We start from the raw sequence: 16,881 nt of genomic DNA on the forward strand, positions 1-16,881 counted from the left end.
CTTCCTAACATCATAAAGGGGAAGAAACAACCAAGATACTTGTATTAAAGATTTTTGTTTTTAAAGCTTTAGGCCAATAATGCACTAAGTTCCATAAACGGTTCTATGAATTCTTGTAAACTCACACATGTCAAAGCTACTGGGTATACTGTACACACTAGAGTTTGCTCCATTTTCAAATTCACTGCATTTGAGTTTTAAGAATGTTCCACCTAGGAATGCTGGTGTTTATTTTGAATAAAGAATAGAATGAGCTCCAATCAAGCCACATGCTCGTCTATTAGTTATGTAAATATGAACCTCAAAAGATATCTTACTTTTACATTCATTGAACGTAAAAGCCTTATATTAATAGGACTTATTAATAACAACAGACTAGGGTCTGGAATGGGTCATCTTAAACCTTGATTGTGTAAACTAGTCCTTCACCATCTCAATTTCACCACCCAGGAGAAAATTCAATGCACAGGCAGTTCTTCCAGAATGCAAAGACTCTGAGCCCCTCAAGAGCTGCTGGGCTGGCCCAACCCAACACTTAAGCTTACTTATCCAAGAATTCAAATAGAATGACTCTGTTCAGTTTATGAATGATAATGTTGCAAGTAACCCCGCAGTTACTTACAGGGTCACCTTCGTGGTCACCGTCGACCTGCCCACACCGAAGTGGTTCCTGGGCTTCAAGCCTTCGGAGGCGTCAGAACCTCCAGCCGACCTGCCCAAGTCTCTGCTTCGGCCTCCCTCTCCCCGGCCGTCCAAGAGGTGGGGGAGCGGCCCCCTCTTGTGCTCGGGCTTAATTTCAGGCAGTAGCGAGCTGCTCTTAACTGTGAGCTCGCGGGGGATGATCCGGGCCGCCTCCTCCCCGCTTTCCTTGGCGGCCGGGTTGGGGCCGGGGTCTGGCGCCCTCTTGAGAGGGGAGTCCTTGGCCGCAGCCCGCGGGCCGCCGGCGGGCGAGGTGGGCACGGCCTCGGGGACGCGGCTTCGGCCCCTCCTCTTGGTGGGGGACGAGGCGGGCGGCGGCTGTTTGCTCCGCTCCGGCTCCCCTCGGAGCTGCCCTTTGGGGCTGGGGCTGGGCTTGGACTCTAGGCCGGCAACGGAGGCAACGCCCCCATCGGGGGCCGCCTGCGGAGGAGATTTCACTTTCTTTTCCGCACAGCCATTCTCAGCGGCCACGTCTGGCGCCACCTCATCCTCGAACACCGTGTCGTCCCGGGGCGCGCAGTCGGGCAGCGGCGGGTCAGCGCCGGGGGAGTCGGTGGATCTCTGCGACCGCCTCCGTCTCCCAGACCTGCGGCTACTCGACCTCTTTTCCATGTCGTCGCAATCGCCGCAGTCTCCCGCCCCGGGGCTGATCACGACCGGCTCGTCCACCTGTGCCACCTCGGTCTTACTCAAGTAGATGTCCAGAGTCAGCACTTTAGCCGGGTGGGCGCGCTGGTGGGGCCGGCAGTCTTGCCCCGGGGGCTCGGCTTTGACTGGTGCTGAGCCCGCCCGGTTCTCCGAACCCTCAGCGGGCGGGTCGCCGGGCGGAGGCGATGAGTGCTCTGGGGCTTGGCTCGGCGCGCCCTGGGGTTCCGGAGAGCCTCCGTGGGCACACACGCCAGGGTTCCCGTTGGCGGGATGCTCCCTGGTGGGCGAGTCTGGCACGCCCCTCGATTCCTGGGTGGGCTCCTGCTCGCCGCCAGCGCCGGGCGCAGCGTCCTCCCCGGGACTGCGGATGAGCGCCTCTGCGTTCTCCCGCCTGGAGGAGTTCTCTAATGAGGAACGCAGCTGCTTGGCAGTGGCGGTGGCATCTGGGAAGGTCTCTCCCTCTGCCTCCAGAGGTTCTAATTGGGGTGAATCACTTTCACTGCCTTGGGGCACAGCCGCCGCTGCAGGGCTGCCGCCGCCAGGTGACCACTTGGCGTCCAGGGGGGCCGCCTGCACGCAGCCCTCGGGGTGTTCACCCTCCGGCTCCAGGCGCTTCTCCTGCGGGGAGCCCTCCTCGCATGCGTCTGTCGGCCTTGGTTGGCCGCCCAGAGGTTGACTCTTCTCTGTCTCTCTTTCCAGGAGTCTGAAAGAGGTTCCTTCTTTGGGAGAGCTTGGTTTGGTATTTGAGCTGGTGGGACTCTCTAACCCATTTCTGCTGTTCCTTCTCCTTCCGGCCGTGAACAGAGTGCCAAGTTTTCCCAAAACCGGTTTCCTTTTGTTTTCTTCTGGTGGTTGTGCTCTGGACTGAAAAATAAAAGGGGATGGTAGAGACAGATGTGAGAATCCTAGAATACTAAATACTAATCCATTTAGTATTAATAGTAAGTACATTATGGAACTACAAGCCAAAATGATAATAGGCTAGGGTTTCTAATTGAAAGTGAGAGTTGTATTTTGGCATTCATCCAACAAAATAATTTTTTTTCACTTTTTGAATTTTTCTCAAACACTGCTTATGCTTGGCGCTACCGAAGAGGAACATTTCCTTCATCTATAGAAAGAAAATCATGAGAGAAAATTTGGAACGTCCAAATAATCACCCATGCAAACAAAATACGTAACTCCCAGTTCTTTCTCTGTTTTGCTTTATACCTCAGTTAGTCTCTCAGTAGTGTCCGACTCTTTGTGACCCCTTGCACTGTAGCCCGCCAGGCTCCTCTGTCCATGGGATTCTCCAAGCAAGAATACTGAAGTGGGTAGCCATTCCCTTCTCCAGGGGATCTTCCTGACCCAGGGATTGAACCAGGGTCTCCCGCATTGCGAGCAGATTCTTTACCCTCTGAGCCACCAAGGAATCCCATAAAGATGTAATTTCAAACAGCCATGTCTGCCTACAGGGCAGCAGTAAACACGCTAAAGTATGTTAAACGTGTAATTTTTCCTCCCTGAAATACCGCCACTTCTTTCTGTAGGCAGGAAGAAGAACAAGGAAAAACAGTCTTCTCTTCCAGAACAGAAAGAAGCCACTCGGGTTCAACTGAAAAACCTTAAAAAATCGCGTTCAAGTACCTGGGTGTGCCCCCGCCAAGTCGGAGGTTCTCCGCGGGCCAGGCTGCGCCCGTCCAGTGGGAGCAGCACATGGACATTCAAACGCCTGCTGGTCCCCAGGGAACCCAGCTGGCCACTGTGGCTCACCCGCGGGCTCTTTCCCGCGGGGTGTTCCTGGGTGTCAATATGGGGACAGGTGCTGGAGGAAGGGCAAAGGTGCAGGATGACCGCTTTTGTAGGCCCCCCGCCATGGGTCACGGAGGACAGAAGAGCGCGGGACTCTCCCACGCCGACCTTGGCCAGGGGTCGGTCCCTCAGCAACCCAATGGGGTCGGGGTCCGACCTATCCATGGGAAGGGCATCACCGCCCCTCCACCCCCGGCCACCAGCGACTGCCGCCCTGTGCCCGTAAAGGGGAAAACCCGCTCCTATTCCATAGCCTGGGGCAAAACGGCCGGCACCTGGCACTGGGGCGGGGAGCCAGGAGCGCGCTCAGAACAAATCAATAAAAGCAAATCCACCAATGGGCGCCCGGCGCGCCCAGAGCTGGTAGCTGAGGGGCGGGGCGGGCAGGAAGAAGAGGGGGACCGCCTGCGGGACCGAGGGACGGAGCTCAAGCGGGAACCCAGCCTGGCTCCCAGCGGAGGGAGTCTATCCTGGTGACAAGCCCATTGAAACCCAACCCCACACACGTCTGGCTACAATAGATTTAATGTTAAGATTACCTCTTCCACCTGAAACCCAGGAGCTAGCTTGAGCCCCACCTTTTCTGAAAGGTGAACACGCAGGGCAGTTTTTACAATATTGACTGTTTACAAAAGAGGTTCCTGAATCACTCTTTAGAGCTTGCTCCATTTCATCTGAAGTATATGCAGCCAGTGGACTTTAGAGATGGTGGTGAACAGGAAAGACTAAGATAAAGATGGAATTAACAGGGTCCACAGGCACTACTGCGACAGCCCTGTTACCATATGCTGTGCTGTGCTTAGTCATTCATTCGTGTCTGACTCTCTGAGACCCCATGGACTGTAGCCCGCCAGGCTCCTCGATCCATGGAATTCTCCAGGCAAGAATACTGGAGTGGGTTGCCATTCCCTTCTCCAGGGGATCTTCCCGACCCAGGGATCAAACCCGGGTCTCCTGCATTGCAGACAGATTCTTTACTGAGACGCCAGGGAAGCCCCCTGTTACTGTAACATCATATAATTCTGTAACAGCAATGTGAGTGAGGTGCTTGTTACCCTACAGCCAAAAGGAGGAAAGGTCCGAGCTGAGAGACTTCAGGTATGTTACGTGTGGGGGCAATATCAGGATTCAAGCCCAGGTCCTCATCTTCCAACCCCAGCTTCCTCAACCCCACCCTAGAGGACATGATGGTGCAATAGGCACCCATGAGCCAGAGTTAGCCCAGGGGAGTAGATTGCAGACCACACTTTCCCAGAATTGGCTCATGAGGAAGTGCTTCTGAATCAGATTTACTGACAAACCCCAGAGGTGATTCTTCAGGCTGGAGAAGCACCTGGTGGGAACTTTGGAACTAAACAGCTGCAGTGTGAAAAGATGGACAGTGGCATGTTGTGGCCACGGAGAGATTTTGTGATTGAGTTGATATGCTTTTAAAATCTAACCAAATTGATTAATAATTCAATTATTCAGTGGCTATATAAACAACATAGGAAGAATTCACAGTGTTATTTAAGGAAAAAAAGAACGTTAAAATATTTGTTTCTTAAGGAATATGTTTGGACTCTTTCACTATGTGTCAAAGGTATTACATGATTTTTAAACATAATAAATCCTTCCTTATGTGCTAGACTTGCTAAATGATTTATATAGATTCTTATCAGAAACAGTCCTTAACATAGGTAGTGTTTTTATGCTCATTTGCCAAGGTTCTTATCCCTGCTTAAGGTCCCACAGTCAGTAGTCTTTTTAACTCTGGAAATGGAGCTCTTTGTCTCTGGTGCCTGAACAGGCCTTTAAACATATCCTATGGACTTCCCTGATAGCTCAGGTGGTAAAGAATCTGCCCACAATGCAGAAGACCCCAGTTCAATTCCTGGGTCGGGAAGATCCACTGGAGAAGGGATAGGCTACCCACCCCAGTATTCTGGCCTGGAAAATTCCATGTTCTGTATAGAACATGGGGTCGCAAAGAGTCGGACATGACTGAGCGACTTTCACTTTCACTTTTCATGGACTTCCCTGGTGGCTCACAGTAAAGAATCCGTCTGCAGTGCAGGAGACCTGGTTCGATCCCTGGGTTGGGAAGATCCCTTGGAGGAGGGCGTGGCAACCCACTCTAATATTCTTGCCTGGAGAATCCTCATGGACAGAGGAGCCTGGTGGGCTACAGTCCATGGGGTCGAAAAGAGTCAGACACGACTGAGCAACTAAAACACAGTACAAAGAAGTAGCCAGGAAGAGGTTTGAGTCTCATTGGCTTAATTCTAGCCCAGGTCCAAAGAAAACTAGTGTGCAAATTATTCTGTCCTGCCAATGATGTTGCAATCAATCCATTTTTCCCATACAGATGAAAGGAGTCTGATCAGCAGTCTTCTCTGTTCAGTACATTTTTTTTTTTTCATTTTTGGCTATAGCTGCTTTTTACAAAATCAATTGTTCTTTGTAATTTGGTCTCATCAACTACTCGACTCCTCCTTCCCCCAGAGGAGCAGCCAGTTTGTCAACTGTCAAGCTGCTCTGTTTATTGAACGTACTTGAATTCTAAACTTTTGACATGAATGTTCACAATAGCTTCATTCATAATAATAAACTGACAACAACTTAAATGTCTATCAGCTAGTGAAAGGATAAACTAATCGTGGCACACCTGGACACAGAATGCTACTCAGCAATAAAAGGGATGGAACTTTAAAAACATGTAATGACATGGATGAATCTCATTAGCATTATGCTAACTGGAAGAGGCCAGACTCAAAAGGTATAGAATGGTTCCATTTACATAACATTCTAGGCAATGTCTAGGCAAATCCAATCTATAATCATAGAAAGTACCAAGAAATCAAAGGTTGTCTGAGGGTGGGGTGGGCAAGGAGGTGTGACTGGAAACAGGCACAGAGGAACTCCTGGGGATAAGGGCAGTGTTCTATGTCTTGATTGTGGTGATGGTTACACATGTGCGCATATCTTTCAAAACTCGAACTGTACACTTTAAATGGTACAATTTTCATATGTAAATTATCTTAATGAAGTTGGCTTAAAAATGAAGCCTTTTCCTTGGGAAGTAAAGAGCAGGAACATGGTCCATCTGGCTCAGGGGCACATTTCATAGTTCTCAATGAATGGGGGCCTCAAGTTGTTTCAAAAGCTACTTCTGTATTTGCAGGGGAATGCTGTCTTCCCCCAAGGGGCCCTGCATCTCCAGCATCAGATCTCTATGCAGGATCTTCTGAGAAGAGTGCAGAGTGAATCATTCCTCCTAAGTTCACAGTTACATCTTTGAGGAACAAACACCTCTTCTTAAAATAGGACACATGTTTCTTTTCAGCCAGGGGTGATTTCACCCCAGTGTTCGTGAAGGAAGAATAAGTATGGTAGATAGAAGACAAAATGAGATGTCCTGGGAATTGTCTAGAGAGTAGTGCCTCCTTGAGTAGGAGTCTTTGCACCTAGAGTCCTAAACCTACAGAATGGGAGGCCAGGGACCCAGCATCTTCCGCCTCGACCTTGATGGTCACCTGTTATGAAGGGAAATGCTTTGCAAAGAGGCCATGGGAGTCCATCAGACTCCTTCCTGCTTCCACAGGGCTCCCTTCCTCACTTGGAGTCCTGAGCATTCTCAGACTGTAGCAGAGCCTTGCAATCCTGCAACCTCCTTTGGAGAGCTTTTTACTCTGTCCTTTATGCCCACCTGACTGTGCCCTTGGACTCCTCCTGCCACCCTTGCCCTACTGGGATGAGCACAGTCCACAAAAGGACAGTGTTAGAAATGGTCCATGGATTGTGTGCCGGGATCTGTTTTAGTGTTCTTGTTGGCAAACATTACCTGTGGCTCATCAGGAGGGGTGTGTGTCTGTAAGGAGACTGCAGTGCTGTTCTCTGACTCTCAACCTTCTTGGTATGGCAGCACCTGTCATCAGCAGCTGCCACTAAATAAAAGCTACATTGTATTGTTATACATAATTTCAGAGATCTCTATCTCCTCACTGGTGGGGAACCAAAAGTCAGGAAATACAGGATACATTGTTAATATGCCAAAATGTCCAGACATACAGGCAAAATAGTTTGTTGCTTTCTTATTTTTTTTCAGATTACCTTGAAGGCATTGCTTTATTTTTTTCCCAATTATTTTTATTAGTTGGAGGCTAATTACTTTACAATATTGTAGTGGTTTTTGCCATACATTGACATGAATCAGTCATGGATTTACATGTGTTCCCCATCCCGATCCCCCCTCCCACCTCCCTCCCCATCCCATCCCTCTGGGTCATCCCAGTGCACCAGCCCCGAGCACTTGTCTCATGCATCCAACCTGGACTGGCGATCTGTTTCACACTTGATAATATACATGTTTTGATGCTGTTCTCTCAGATCATCCCACCCTCGCCTTCTAAAAGGCATTGCTTTAAATTTAGAAGTGTTTCACCTGAAATCAAACTTATATCACTAGTGTATTTTTAAATATTATACAGAATGCTGTGGGCAATTAGCAATTTGAGTCTGAAACTCAGAAGCATTCAGTTCATGGAAAGTTACAATCCCTAGAAATATTACCTAATTTTTAAATTTTGTAGGGGATAAAAGCTGCCACAGACAGAGACAGTAGCTTTCTTTGATCCCAGTTACCGGTGCAGAGCCTGCAGTATCTTAGCTGCCAGTCCCCAATCCCATGGACAGAGAAGCCTGCCGGACGACAGTCCATAGGGTCACAGGACTGAGCATGCATGCATGCACCTGAAACCATGTTTGAAGGTTGAAGAAAAATATGTTGAGCATATTATTTGAAAATGTAGCTAATACATTATACTATTTGAAAATGTCATATATTTCCCACCTTTTCCTTGCCCAGTGGAATAGCTCCTTTTGCAAGAGAAAGATCTAATTGTATTCCCAACACCTAGCATAGGGATTTACAGTAGAGGCGGACATAAACTATTTGATGCTACTGAAGAATTAGTAACATCCCCCTCCCTTCCAAAAGGGTGTCACCAACACCCTTGCAACAACAATAAACATAGTTGGGTCTAAACAAAACAAGAACAGAATGGAAACCTTTTTCTGCACAAGACTCAGTGTGGTCAAGAATATGCAGCTCTGTTCTGTCCATGTGAGGATTCTGCCCAGTGATGCAGAATGACTGCTGGCACACAAACTTGAATTTCTTCAGGTTTACTGCTGGCTCCCAGCCGGCGTCTGACTTGATCAAGATCTTTTTACATGTATTCACATGTGCCTCCTGCTAAAATGTGGTCAGTGATGTACACAAGTAACTTTTTTTGGGGAAAACACTGTGATTCCCTATGAGCTCACTTTGTTGATTCTGAAAAGTAGTTTAGCTCTAACTCCAGTTCAGCCATGAGGAGGAATGAATCAATGGTCATTATTATGAAAGATAAAATTGGCCTTGTCACTTTGATAATGTTTTAGGTTCATAGAACATGTGTGTATGTGTTTGCATTGGCAAGGTACTTTTTCTCTGCATAGGTTTTGTAAAAACAGCCTTAGTCATGTCACTTAAAAATATGGGAATTTAAACCACTTCACCCACCAACTTTTAAATGTGAAAAACAAGGGTTAGAAAATTCTGTTCAATAAAAGCAAGAGATACTTTTGAACCTTGTGACCAGTAAAGTACAAAAATGAGGAGTGGGGAAAGGGGAGAAAAAAGAAATAGTCAAAGCTGAATAGAAAATCTGACGTTGAATTAGGTTACTAGATAAAGAAACACGAAGCTCCACTCTCTGTTCTGAGATGACCTAGATGGGTGGGATGAGTGGGAGGGAGGTCCAAGAGGGAGGAGATATGTGTGTACATATAGCTGATTCACTTCTTTGTACAATGGAAAGCATTGTACGTCACTGTAAAGCAATCATTCTCCTGGGGGGAAAAATCTGCTCTCCTCTTCATCACTCTATCTTTTTTTATAATGTTTGTGCTAATATATATGGCCCATTCTAAATAATAGAACACACACACACAAAATGCAAAGGAAGATATGTTCCCATGGTACACCTTGATCTATTAAACACTGAAACTTTTCATTTTATCATTTAAAATATTTTTTTCCATAGGCTATCAAGTTTCCTCTCTTATAGTATACTAAATATAATTAAGCTACAGCTTAAGGGTTCTGGAGACCAAACTATGGACCCCTGTTACTACATTTGCACTATAATAGTGATTTCTTCCATGGCTGATATGACTGTAGACTAAGGTTTGCACTAAATGACCCACAGACTATAATACTGTTTAGTCATAAGCAGGGCTCTTTCAAAAAGGCATAGAAAGTTACTGCATTCAGTTTTGATCTATGTACAATTTCCTATGATGCAACCAACAATACACTGCATCAGAACTTCAGAGCCTCTCGCTGCTCCCCAGTCTCTTGGGGTGCAGTGCTTGCCTACCCCTATGCTGTTTCCAGTATTTGTCAGCATCCCAGTGCCCACCCCATATTTGCTGCTCACCACTGTCCTCCTTGGTTTTTCTTTAATGTCTCTGTCCTTTCAACTTCATGTGACACATACTTTTCTACTTACAACCTCAATATGTTTATTTTTTCTAATGATGTCATTTCAAAACAAATGACAATCATATCCTGTTGTATATTAATAGCATTATAGGTATACTATTGTGTAAAAGAATAGGAGCAAACTTTTTTTTAAACTTCAAGGTTTAACAGTCCTGAAAAATGTCCTGAAAAAGATGCATTACTGAATATAAAAGTCATAATTTAGGAAACGGTTGCAAGTTCATTACTCTAAAAGTATTTTCCACCCTTTCAGAGAGTTTGAAGAAGTAAAGAGTTTCTTTTTAAAAGTTACCCCCAGTTTCAGCTAAGAATTGTCTTTAGGTCATTTACTATTTGTCAGAAACAAAGTGAAACCTGGTTGTTTAAAGCCACTGACACATTTAATGAGAAAGGAAGGTAAGATCTTAAAGTGTGCTGTATTTTACTCATTCATTCCACTAGTAATTATTGAGAATCTGCCTTTTGCCAGATTTTCTTCTTAATCTTAAAGAAGCAACCCATGGTCTAAAACATCTAGATAATATTCCTAAGACATGAGTCAGGCTTTTTAAAGTTAGCTCAGTAACTTTTCCCATTTGAATTGATGGTATATTAGCTCAGACTGTAAAGAATCTGCCTGCAGTGCATGAGACCCAAGTTTGATCCCTGGGTTGGGAAGATCCCCTGGAGAAGGAAATGGCAACCCACTCCAGTATTCTTGCCTGGAAAACTCCACGGACAGAGGACTCTGGCAGACTGTGGTCCATCGGGTCAAAAGAGTTGGACACAACCGAGCAGCTAACAGGTTCACTTTCAGGAAAACAAGATTCCATTTCCTAGAACATGACTTGTGAAGCGAAAGTCACTCAGCCATGTCCAACTCGTTGCAACCCCATGGACTGTACCCCATGGATTATATAGTCCATGGAATTCTCCAGGCCAGAGTATTGGAGTGGGTAGCCTTCCCCTTCTCCAGGAGATCTTCCCAACCCAGGGATCGAACCCAGGTCTTCCACTTTGCAGGTAGATTCTTTACCAGCTGAGCCACAAGAGAAGCCCAGAATATGACTAAGGTACCACTTTAAGTTCGTGCTGACCACACAGAGTATGTTACACTTGTGTGACATGCTTCTGCCTGGACCCTGCAACATAATAATGGTGGGGATCGAACTCTCACTTACGATGGAGTGCTGGCTGTAGAATCAGGTACGTCTCTAAACAGCGGGCACCCTTTCCTCACCCTTCTCTGTGCCTCAGGCACAGAGGAATATAGACCATGAGGAAGCTGTTCATATTCCCATTTGACCATGAGGAATACAGAGACAGACTGCTTTACCCTTTGACTTCGGTAGGTTCAGCCTTTAAAAGGCACTGACAGGAGATCAAAGGGAGGGACTAGAGTGAAGTCAAGCTGTTTTCTTCCCACCTCTTCCTCTCCTGGCTAGGCTCTGGGTTGGGTGTGGTCCAGCCTGACCAAGGTCTCTGTCAGGAACCACCTCTGCAGATATACTCTGTTTTCAGATCCCAGGAATTGCTTCCTCCTCTCGCCCCTCTAGCCCCACGATGGAAAGGGTCTCTGTGGCTCTGGCCCAGCAGTGCTTTGCCATCCATTTTTTGGTGTGGAACCGGGGTGGGGGAGTGCATGAAGCATATGATTTTGAGAGCTTTCTTCAAGAAGATGACATAATATTGGATTACAGATTTGGGGACAGAGACTTGGAAGAGGGCTTGCAAGAGAAGAAACCGTGGTCTCCTTAAAACTCTGCCACACTTTGTATGTAGCCCCTCCTGCTTTACTCAGCCAGGTTGAATGTGCCTGCCTTTCCCCATGTGGGTATCCTGACTAATAATTACCACATGTTCAACCATGAGTAACAGATAGCTCACAATGCTTCTCTCTGTGTAAACTGAACAGCTTCCTGAATATTTTCTTTTTCTCTATCATGCTGAATTAATTTGCTTTACTGTAGAGACGTATAATCCTAATTTGGTGAATATTTTTCCCAAATGTGTGTAATGTATAACTTACAGAAGATATGGGAATTTGAAATGGATAGCAATTGTTTCTTGCTACCTCCTGGATTGTGCACATATCTTGATTGAAAGTGAAAGTCGCTCAGTTGTGTCTGACTCTTTGCAACCCCATAGACTGTATAGTACATGGAATTCTCCAGGCCAGAATACTGGAGTGGGCAGCCTCTCCCTTCTCCAGCGGATCTTCCAGACCCAGGAATCGAACCACGGTCTCCTGCTTTGCAGGCAGATTCTTTACCAACTGAGCTATGAGGGAAGCCCCATATCTTGGTTAGTGTATAATCAAATCACTGGCTAACTAGTTCCAACCTGGAGTAAAGAAGCTTAGCCAAACTGAAAAGTGGAAATGTACATTATCAAATTAGTTCCTTTCTTATTGACTCAGAACCAAGAAAGCATATTCTCAGGTTCTTTATGTATTTTTAAAAAAAGAATGACATGTACAATCAGATCAGAGATCAAGAATAAGTACTTTAAAACACTAGAAAACCATCAGTGTACTGCAGAATGCAAGCACTCAACTCCCAAGGGCTAACTTTTCGTTAGGTCATTCATATATGGATGATGTGATGAGGGGGATAGAGATATTGGGGAGACGAGGGTGAGGCAGCCAAGGGGAGACTGACGCAGCATGCCTGCCTCTACCAGGAACACGGGTACCCAAGCCCACCATGGTGGCTGGGACCGGAGGAGGGAAGGAACTCAGAGCATAGCTCCACAAAGAAGGAAGAAGCCTTTCCCACTCAGCACTGTTGACTCCAGGCTGCCTCTGAGACTTCTAGTGACCTTGAAGCCTCATCACCTGAGGTTATTGCAACCACGCTTCAAAGTATGGCAGAAAATAGACTTATTCCTAGAAAATAAATTTATCTTTCCAGTTCATACGTACCTCCCAGAAATATCTCAGTTTTCTGCAATTTCTAGTGAGAATTATTGACTTCCTGGTAATTCATTTCAAATTAAGAAGCAAAATGCATGCTTTCATGAAAAGAACTCAGGACTACTACTAAACAGGGATCAAATGATTTACCTTCTCAAAAATTCCTCTTGTGTCATTGAGGATATTGAGAAATTCACATGAAGTGATACATGTGAACATGTTTTGAAAAACACCAAGTGCCTAAGAAAGTGATGGCTGCCATAATTAATAGTCTGATATTTTGCTGATGTTTCATAATCCAAGTTTAAATTATAGTAGCTGAGTAGATAACTAACAGGATTAATTTATGATTCTCAGTGAGATGGAGATGAAAATAGAATATGATAGACAAGCAGGACTGGACATGTCATTGCTTATAAGCACTTGTCTTCAATGTGTCATGACCAGAATAAAGAAAAACTGAAGTCTGCCCTCTCCTATAAACATTATCCTTTCCAGATCATAATGTACAGGAGATACGCAACTAGGTAGCGTGAACACCTCTCAATCACCCTATTTAAATAAGCACCTCACTTCCTATAACCTTATACTCCTTCATTTTTCTTCATAGCACTTATTATTACCTGAACTGAACGTACTTAGTATTTATTTGTTTACTTCATTGTCTGTCTTTCCTCACAGAATGTATAAGTTTCATGAAAATAAGAATGTAGCTTTGTTCACCACTATGTCCCTATTCCTTCCTTGATGTAGGGTACCAATAGGCACTCAAAAAATACTTATCGAAGGAACACATCAACCATATTTTCCAGAAATTGCTCAGTCTCCTACAAGCAACACTGCCAGACAACATTGGGTGAGGGAACAGCCAGTAATCTGGGGGGCCCCTCAGTTAATTCTCAGACAGGAAAAAAGGCCTGTCTCTAGTCTTGGCCCTCTTCTCAAATGACTCCCCCAAAATCCAGTTTTTAAATGCTCATCTTCTGGATTGTTTGAGGATTAAATGAAATGTCTGTCTCTGGGGAAGAGACAGGGAATAGGAAGGGAAACCTTCAAGTACATACACACGCACACACACACATATATACAGTGTATTGTGTGTGTGTCTGTGTGTGTGTACACACACATAATATTCGTATTTGAAACTCATAATATATAAACAAGTACAACAAGGAAAATATAAGTTATCCTTTATCTTTTCTATCCTAAAATACTACCATTACTGTTCTTTCTGTCTGGCTCTTTTTTTCTTCTCTGTCTGGTTGTTTGTCAGGGCATTGTATAATAGCATTTTGTACTTCCTATTTGGTGTATTATTCTTTCACTGAATTCATGCCAATAAATGTGGTGTGCTAAGTTACTTTAGCACAGAGTCTCCTGACTCTGTGCGACCCTATAGACTGTAGTCTGCCAGGCTCCTCTGTCTATGGGATTCTCCAGGCAAGGATACTGGAATTGGTTGCCATTTCCTTCTCCAGGGGACCTTCCCCACCTAGGGATCGAACCAGCATCTCTTAACTCTCCTGAATTGGCAGGTGGGTTCTTTACCACTAGTGCCCCAATAAATAAATTTCTATAATAATATTTTAATGCTTGCACTAAATCCCATCATGTAAATGTACCACAGTGCCTAAAGTTTATTTATGTTATTTTCAATGCATTGCAGGCTGTAGAAAAAATATTTGTACCTTATCTCTACACATCCTTAATTATTCCCACAGGATATGCTCCTAATTAGTAATAAAGGGAATGAAAAGCAAAACCACAATGAGATATCTTCACAAACCCATCAGATTGGAAAATAATTAGAAAGAGTGATAATCCCAACATGAGAGGCTGTGGAGCACTAGGAACACGCCCATGCTGCTGCTGTGAGTGGAAATTGGCACTCCTACTTTGGAAAACACCTTGGCATTTAGCTAATAGAACAGAAGGTATGCATATCCTATGAGTGTTATCAGTATATTCCCTAGGTCAGCAAGCAGTTCTCAAAATTCTCCTTTCAGGACTCCTTGACACTCTGAAAAATTAAGGCCCCCAAGAGCCATTGTTTATATGGGTTGTATCCATCAACACTTCTCAGGGTTAGAAATGAAAACTGAGCCACTTTTAAAGTTCCGCAATACTCACAACACACATTCCACCAGCCATCAGAGCAAGGCAGCACTGCATGCCACATTACCTCCGGATCTCCAGTGTACGCTCACGAGAGGATGAAAGTAAAAGGCAAATAGCATCTTAGCATTTTTATGAAAATAGTTTTGGCACTAAGGACTCCCCTGGGAGATCTTGGGAACCCTGGAGTGTCCCCAGACCTCACTTTGAGAGCTGCTGTCCGTCGAGAGGCTCATGCACATTGTTCTGGGACATGTGCACTAGGGTGCTCCCAGCAGGCTGCCCATACAAGTCCCTCAACAAGAACTGGACCCAGATCCCATCCACAGCAAGATGAATAAACTCACTGTGCTTCATTCATAAAACACAATACAACAGAAAAGGATGAGCACATCAGTGGCACAATCCATGGAAGAATTTTATAAACAGAAATTCTACTGAAAGAATCCAGACCCCCATGAGAACATAGTATATAATTCCATTCCTATGAAATTCAAGAACAGGGAAGTTAATTTGCACTGTCTTGGGATATATTCATAGGTGGTAAAATTATAAAGAAAAGCAGAGAGAGAGATGTTGATTTTGACAGGTGGCACTAGTGGTAAAGAAGCTCCCTGTCAATGTAGGAGACTGAGGCAGAGGTTCAATCCCTGAGTGGGAAGATCCCCTGGAGAAGGGCATGGCAACCCACTCCAGTATTCTTGCCTCAAGGATCCTGAGAACAGAAAAGCCTGGCGGGCTGTAACCCATAGGGTCACAAAGAGTCGGACACAACTGAAGTGACTTAGCAAGCACACACAATGATTATAACAGCCAAGAGAGTAGTTAACCACTTGTGGTGCAGATTCTGTGTTCATTTTAAAAATTGACATTTTGTTCATCATGGATGTTTTTCATGAGCTTTTGCTTTTAAAAATATTGCAATATGGACTTACATCCCTGGTAGTCTAGTGGTAAAAAAATCTGCCTGCCAATGCAGCGGACACGAGTTCAATCCCTGGTCTGGGAAGATACCACATACTGCAGGGCAACTAAGTTCGTGTGCCTCAACTATTGAGCCTGGGAACCACAACTATTGAGGTCACACTCTAGAGCCCACCTAGAAGCTGAAGCCCAAGCGCCCTAGAGCCTGTGCTCAGCAACCAGAGACGCCACCGCAATGAGAAGCCTGTACACCTCAACTAGAGAGTAGTCCTACTCACCTTGACTAGAGAAAAGCCTGGGAACAGCGATAAAGACCCAGCACAGCCAAAAATAAATAAATACATAAAATTATTATAAAATACTGTAATAAAATTGAATTGAAAATTATTTATCTTGATTACTGAGTTTTTTGACATCCCCTTAAACTTTGCTCCTGAGGCAAAAGCCCCACTCCCTTCACCCTACTACTGGCCCTGGTGGTGAGAGAAGAGAGGGGATGTGACCAGAAAGAGACCCCCAGAAGACTTAAGAGGTGGCAGCAATAAGCTATTTCTCGACCTATGCCTAGTTATTAGAGATGCTTGCTTTATAATTATTCATTATACCTCACATTTATATTTTATATGCTTCTGTTGCATGCTATATTTTACAGTGACTAGGTAAATATCCATTTCTTTGCTTTTCAATGGCATTGAACATGTTTTATATTCTTACTGGCCTTTTATTTTTCCCCCTTTATGATTTATTTCAACTAACAATTCTTAAGAACTTACCGTGTGCCAGGTATCTCTTAACAGTCCTGTGAAGTGGCAGCTAGCATCCTCATTTTGAGAAAACGGTAATGTGAACAGTAGCGTGCCCAGCACGCACGGCTGGTGGGACCAGAAATGCACTGTGATATCTGTGCTGTGTCTCTCCTTCCCTCCCCTTGCTCTGTTCCTTTTGGTTGTGTTGTACGATCACACACACACACACACACACACACACACACACACACACACACACACACACACACACATACACACACACACACACACACACACAGATGAGGGAAGTCACCTCAGACACGGGAGAAGGGAGGTGTGCTTCTAAGGAAGGTGTGGAGGAGGAGCCCTATAAGGACAGGAAATGATTGGGAGGGCAGTTCCAGGGGAACCAACAAACCGGAGTTGGGGGGGGGGGTGTTGCAGGTAATTCACACTTGAACTTGCCGTGGCCTATGCCATTCTGGGTTTTCATCCAGCTCCAAACACCTTTCCCACTCTCTGGGTCTCTGACT

The 16,881-nt window shown here is 45.2% G+C and overlaps 1 protein-coding gene and 1 long non-coding RNA gene across 2 annotated transcripts in view; both read right to left on the reverse strand.

Annotated features, from left to right (window-relative positions):
* The window catches only part of CRYBG1 (crystallin beta-gamma domain containing 1), a 52,999-nt gene extending 51,625 nt beyond the window's left edge, over nucleotides 1-1,374 (reverse strand). Inside the window, exon 1 of the mRNA XM_020892381.2 lies at nucleotides 623-1,374. Within this exon, the coding sequence (XP_020748040.2) occupies nucleotides 623-1,311 (689 nt within the window). The 5' untranslated portion in view covers nucleotides 1,312-1,374. The remainder of the gene's footprint in view (nucleotides 1-622) is intronic.
* Nucleotides 1,375-2,175: 801 nt separating this feature from the next.
* LOC110136585 (uncharacterized) lies at nucleotides 2,176-16,587 on the reverse strand. The gene is made up of 2 exons (XR_011481908.1): nucleotides 16,376-16,587; nucleotides 2,176-2,211 (listed from the first exon to the last, which is right to left on the reverse strand). It is a non-coding gene; the product is annotated as an uncharacterized lncRNA (long non-coding RNA).
* Nucleotides 16,588-16,881: the final 294 nt, after the last annotated feature.

This window comes from Odocoileus virginianus, chromosome 19 (genome assembly GCF_023699985.2).
Source record: "Odocoileus virginianus isolate 20LAN1187 ecotype Illinois chromosome 19, Ovbor_1.2, whole genome shotgun sequence".
In the NCBI taxonomy this organism is placed as follows: domain Eukaryota; kingdom Metazoa; phylum Chordata; class Mammalia; order Artiodactyla; family Cervidae; genus Odocoileus; species Odocoileus virginianus.